Genomic DNA, 6,757 nt, shown 5'->3' with positions numbered 1-6,757 from the left:
GCATGAGTTCTACCTAGCATGATTTCTACCTAGCTTGAGTTCTACCTAGCATGATTTCTACTTAGCTTGAGGACTACCTAGCATGAGTTCTACCTAGCATGAACTTGAGTTCTACCTAGCATGAGCTTGAGTTCTACCTAGCTTGAGTTCTACCTAGCATGAGTTCTACCTAGCATGAACTTGAGTTCTACCTAGCTTGAGTTCTACCTAGCTTGAGTTCTACCTAGCATGAGTTCTACCTAGCTTGAGCTCTACCTAGCTTGAGTTGCTGCAGCCAACAGCTAGAGCTGGGCAGCTACAGTGCTACACTCTGGGGGCATGAACATGGGGCAGCTACAGTGCTACACTCTGGGGGCATGAACATGGGGGCATGAACATGGGGCAGCTCCAGTGCTACACATGGGGGCATGAACATCAGGGGTCACCAGACTCGAGCAATGTTATCGGAGGGATCCCCAGGCAAAACATTGCCATAACACACACACACACACACACACAAACTCTAATACACACACACACACACACACACAAACTCTAATACACACACACAAACTCTAATACACACACATACACACCCTACCTCTCTCTTTCTCTCCCTCCCTTTCTCCCTCTCTCTCTCCCTCTCTGTGTCAATTCAAATATGCTTTATTATTATCATCACAGGAACAAAAGCATGTGAATAAAACGACACACACACACACACACAGCCGTGGCCTACTGGTTAGCGCTTCAGACCCCGACCAGTAGACACGGCTGAAGTGCCCTTGAGCAAGGCACCTAACCCCTCACTGCTCCCCGAGCGCCGCTGTTGTAGCAGGCAGCTCACTGCGCCGGGATTAGTGTGTGCTTCACCTCACTGTGTGTTCAATAAAGTATCAATCTATCTGTGGAATCAATAAAGTATCAATCTATCTGTCCTACTCGCTTGGGAACGCATCTAAGCGCGTGGCAGGTTCCAGCTGGCTTGTCATTGTTGATAATGGATTTCTCCTTTATAAGAAACGTTTAAAAGGAAATCATGAGGACAACAAAAACAACGCTAGAGGAGATTGCGGAGTTATCCGGTTCCCACTAGCCTACCGACCAGTTATAAAATGTGAGAGCCAGAGCACTTTGGCATAGGCTGCACACACTGTGATTTGGACTGTGATAGAATATGTAGAGTGGTCTTTGCATTTGTGTAATGGAATTGGTGAGTCTTGAAGTCTTCAATAATTTGTTTCCCTTAAACTATATGACAATTGAAATACATTCCACTCAGATAGCTAGGTGGCTACCAGGCTCATAATAATTGCAAACAGAAAATATCTAGCTAGCATTGTGTCATTACATGCTTCTATTTCCAAAGGAATGAAGGTTGTTTATATTAACTTAATATCATGTTTATCATTGTTAATATTGTGCTATACACGTGGCACAAACAATGTTAAGCCATAGGGTATATTTAAATGGAGCTGGCAAAATCATATGAATGTGTAGTAGACAATGTTCTTAAAGTGACGATGCACCATTTATACGTTAAACAGCATCAAATCAGTTGGGGGAGGGGAGTTCCCTCATTTGGGGTCGCTCATCTCGTCTATGTTGCTGTGCCACAAACACACACACACATCGCTCATCTCGTCTATGTTGCTGTGCCACAAACACACACACATCGTTCGTCTCGTCTATGTTGCTGTGCCACAAACACACACACATCGTTCGTCTCGTCTATGTTGCTGTGCCACAAACACACACACATCGTTCGTCTCGTCTATGTTGCTGTGCCACAAACACACACACATCGTTCGTCTCGTCTATGTTGCTGTGCCACAAACACACACACATCGTTCGTCTCGTCTATGTTGCTGTGCCACACACACACAAACACACATCGTTAGTCTCGTCTATGTTGCTGTGCCACAAACACACACACACACATCGTTCATCTCGTCTATGTTGCTGTGCCACAAACACACACACATCGTTCATCTCGTCTATGTTGCTGTGCCACAAACACACACACATCGTTCGTCTCGTCTATGTTGCTGTGCCACACACACACAAACACACATCGTTAGTCTCGTCTATGTTGGTGTGCCACACACACAAACACACACACCGTTCGTCTCGTCTATGTTGCTGTGCCACAAACACACACACACACACACACATCGCTTGTCTCGTCTATGTTGCTGTGCCACACACACACACACACACCGCTTGTCTCGTCTATGTTGGTGTGCCACACACACAAACACACACACACACATCGTTCGTCTCGTCTATGTTGCTGTGCCACAAACACACACACACACACACACACACACACACACACACACACACACACATCGCTTGTCTCGTCTATGTTGCTGTGCCACACACACACACACACATCGCTTGTCTCGTCTATGTTGCTCTCCCTGACCAGCAGCATGATGACCACTTGCTTCTTGACGCTGTGAAATGCCAACCCTGATAATGAATGACAGCTGGTCCATTTGACTCAGTCTCTGGTAACTAATGTGACCAAGGGGTTAGAGTGCGTGTGTGTTGGGGTTGGCCACTTCCTCAACCCCAAATGAGGGACACTTCACTTCAAATACGGACCCCCCTCCCTCAAAACAAACTAATATATATATATATATATATAATTCTAATAATGTTGTTCTTATTTTATACATTAGTATTATCTCAAGATTAGTGAAACACAAACAGCACACAGCGAGGTGAAGCACACACTAATCCCGGCGCAGTGAGCTGCCTGCTTCAATGGCGGCGCTCTGGGAGCAGTGAGGGGTTAGGTGCCTTGCTCAAGGGCACTTCAGCCGCGGCCCACTGGTCGGGGCTCGAACCGGCAACCCTCCGGATACAAGTCCAGAGTGCTAACCAGTGGGCCACGGCTGCCCACTGGTGACAAATCAAAATCGCCCAAAATACGGGATGTCCCGCACAATTCCAGACGGTTGGCAACCTTAGTGTGTGTGTGTGTGTGTGTGTGAGAGAGAGAGAGTGACCACGGGGTTAGTGTGTGTGTGTGTGTGTGTGTTTTTTGAAGTGTTATTTCAGCTGATCTGCTCCTCTGAAACATGTGTGATACATTTAATATGATACTAATCACTCATCTACAACATTTAATATGATACTAAACACTCATCTACAACATTTAATATGATACTAAACACATCTACAACTGGTGCTACCTGCAGCTGTGTGTGTGTGTGTGACTGGCAATTGGTAAATATGCATGCAGTCAATAGAAGGTGCCTTCTTGCCAATCAGGATCATGGAAGGTAATATAGGCCTACACTAGCTCTTAGCCAATCAGGATCATGGAAGGTAGTATAGGTCTACACTAGCTCTTAGCATATTGATAAACAAACCTGTGTTCATTACAGTAGCCTATCCTAAGATTTACTGTTTATGACGTGGTACACTCATGTGAAGGCTGTTTATGACGTGGTACACTCATGTGAAGGCTAAAGGGTTCAAACTTTAAAAACTCAGAATCGTCCCATTATCACCTTTTCTATAGGCCTATCAATACCTGAATGTCAGGATGTAGTCTACCCTTCACATTATGTTCAATCACAGGTGAACTCTTGCCTTGATTCTTCTGTCTTCTGTCTATGAGACAGCTGGCCTCAATACCTCCACACGAAAACACACATTATGCACACATGCGCCCACACACACACTTACACAAACATTCGTCTAAAAAAGTCTAACTGATTAAGCAACATTTTCAGATTAGTCCTGTCATTCGAGGCACAGAACGTTTTGAGCGCAAGAAGCACACGGTAGCGCGGTCTCTTACCCAACCGTCGGAGAGGTTCCAACATCCTCGAGGCTCCCGCTTTGGCGTCGGTTTGCGGGGTGCTGGATTTCTTGCTTCGACCAAACATGATCCCAGCGCGACCTGCACGACTGCCGTGTCTTCAGCGACCGTTTCTATAACCTGGGCGTCGTTTGTTTAAATTCGTTTGGTGGGTGAGACGAACTGGTTTAACTCAAACTTAGTCCCTCAGATCTTCATGCTGATTAATGCCGAAGTTCGTGGGAAAAGTTTCCTTCATCTGACTTTTATTTCAGTGCAAAAAGACTACTGGTGCCCATGACGCCTAAAGCAACAAGCAAAGTAGGCTCTCTCTCTCTCCACACACACACACATTTCACACCCCACATAAATCAGGCTCTCTGGGTGCCCATGCACACACACGCACGCACACAAGAACGCGCACATAGCCTACACACGAACGCACGTGTGTGCGCAGCTGTTGTGGTCAAAAGTGAAAAACATTGACAAGCAATAAAATTAAATCTTTTTAAGGAAGGAAGTAAACTCCTTAACACCCCCTCATCTCCTGTTTAATTACATTTAGAGAACATTCAGCTAAAACTCATTTATTGAAACTTTCCATCCTTATCTCAAAACAGTTAACACAAACTCAATTTCAACAAAACAGTTAACACAAACTCACCTTTACACCCTTACAAAAGGCTTCTACAGTAATCATGTTCTGTAATACCTACAGTGTTGGGAAAGTTCACTTTCTACATGAACTAGTTCAAAGTTCAGTTCACAAATTTTAAAATGAACTAGTTCAAGTTCATATTTCACAATTTTGAACTAAGTTCACACTTTCCAAAAATGAACTAGTTCATAGTTCTTTCTTTTTCATATGTTGCTGCGAGCTATTATTTTTCAAAATTATTGCCACAGCCCATAAAATTGCAGTTAATTTGGGTTGAGGATCTGTCTTGACAGTCTTTTAATTTTTTATTGGCTTGCACATAGCTTGAAAGGCTAGCCAGGTGCTTCAGTTCAATGTGCTGTTTCAGGTTTGCTGTGGATGTGACTGAAGTGCGGGCAAAGTTTGCACAGAAATGTACGATTTTTCCCATCCTCATCGACCTTGTCATAAAACTTGTTTAAATGATCATACGACGCCTCCTTGCTGCTTTGTCGTCTACATCAGCCTTTCTCAAACTTCTTTGACCTGAGGCCCAGTGAAGGCATACTTTGAGGTCATAGGGCCCACCTACATGAACCCACCCCCCTCCTCCCACCCACATCAAATTATCATAATGATTTCACAATTATTATTATTATTTTTATACTTCATTGCTATACATGCACTTCACGCAGCCGTGCTTCATTGCTATACATGCACTTGGGGCAGCCGTGGCCTACTGATTAGCACTTCGGACCTGTAACCGGAGGGTTGCCGGTTCGAACCCCGACCAGTAGGCACGGCTGAAGTGCCCTTGAGCAAGGCACCTAACCCCTCACTGCTCCCCGAGCGCTGCTGTTGTTGCAGGCAGCTCACTGCGCCGGGATTAGTGTGTGCTTCACCTCACTGTGTGTTCACTCTGTGCTGAGTGTGTTTCACTAATTCACGGATTGGGATAAATGCAGAGACCAAATTTCCCTCACAGGATCAAAAGAGTATATATACTTTATTACTATACTTATATAAATGGAGGTAATGATGTGTGTGTTTGTGTGCAGTATTTGAAATGCCCAGTATAAAAGCTAAATGGAGCTAATGTGTGTGTGTGCGTGTACGTGTGTGTGTGTGTGTGTGCAGTGTTTGAAATGGCCAGTATAAAAGCTAACGATGTGTGTGTGTGTGTGTGTGTGTGTGAAGGATTAAGACTCTTTTGTGTCTATTTGTAGTGAGTGAGCCAAGCAAGAACTGGTTGTGCCACCTTTATGAGCTTGAGCAGGCCTTGTTCTGCTACGCACACATTCTTAGAAATCCTACCCACACACAAATGCGCACACACACACACAAACTGTGCTGCTTTCCATGGAAACGCTCAGGTCACAGCGTCACCAACCCTGTCACTCTCGGTCACTCCTTGTCCCCCTGATTTGGTCCTCTGCACTGGATGGGAGAATGTCACAGCGTGATCTACCACGTCACTCTCGGTCACTACACTGACTGCACTGGACATAGTTCCATAGCACTGTTCTATAGCACTGTTCCATAACACTGTTCTATAGCACTGTTCTATAGCACTGTTCTATAGCACTGTTCCATAACACTGTTCCATAACACTGTTCTATAGCACTGTTCCATAACACTGTTCTATAGCACTGTTCCATAACACTGTTCTATAGCACTGTTCTATAGCACTGTTCCATAGCACTGTTCCATAACACTGTTCCATAGCACTGTTCTATAGCACTGTTCTATAGCACTGTTCCATAACACTGTTCTATAGCACTGTTCTATAGCACTGTTCTATAGCACTGTTCTATAAAACTGTTATATAGCACTGTTCTATAGCACTGTTCTATAGCACTGTTCCATAACACTGTTCCATAGCACTGTTCTATAGCACTGTTCTATAGCACTGTTCCATAACACTGTTCTATAGCACTGTTCTATAGCACTGTTCTATAGCACTGTTCTATAAAACTGTTATATAGCACTGTTCTATAGCACTGTTCTATAGCACTGTTCCATAACACTGTTCTATAGCACTGTTCCATAACACTGTTCCATAGCACTGTTCCATAACACTGTTCTATAGCACTGTTCTATAGCACTGTTCCATAGCACTGTTCCATAACACTGTTCCATAGCACTGTTCTATAGCACTGTTCTATAGCACTGTTCCATAACACTGTTCTATAGCACTGTTCTATAGCACTGTTCTATAGCACTGTTCTATAAAACTGTTATATAGCACTGTTCCATAACACTGTTCTATAACACTGTTCTATAGCACTGTTCCATAACACTGTTCCATAACACTGTTCTATAAA

General features: G+C 44.1%; 1 protein-coding gene across 1 annotated transcript in view; it reads right to left on the bottom strand.

Moving 5' to 3' along the window:
* The window catches only part of LOC121699808 (1-phosphatidylinositol 4,5-bisphosphate phosphodiesterase delta-3-A-like), a 71,253-nt gene extending 66,974 nt beyond the window's left edge, over window positions 1-4,279 (bottom strand). Inside the window, exon 1 of the mRNA XM_042082246.1 lies at window positions 3,797-4,279. Within this exon, the coding sequence (XP_041938180.1) occupies window positions 3,797-3,884 (88 nt within the window). The 5' untranslated portion in view covers window positions 3,885-4,279. The remainder of the gene's footprint in view (window positions 1-3,796) is intronic.
* Window positions 4,280-6,757: the final 2,478 nt, after the last annotated feature.

Source organism: Alosa sapidissima, chromosome 24 (genome assembly GCF_018492685.1).
Source record: "Alosa sapidissima isolate fAloSap1 chromosome 24, fAloSap1.pri, whole genome shotgun sequence".
NCBI lineage: Eukaryota > Metazoa > Chordata > Actinopteri > Clupeiformes > Clupeidae > Alosa > Alosa sapidissima.
Note: the sequence above shows the minus strand (reverse complement) of the source record. Positions and strands in the feature narration are given on the sequence as shown.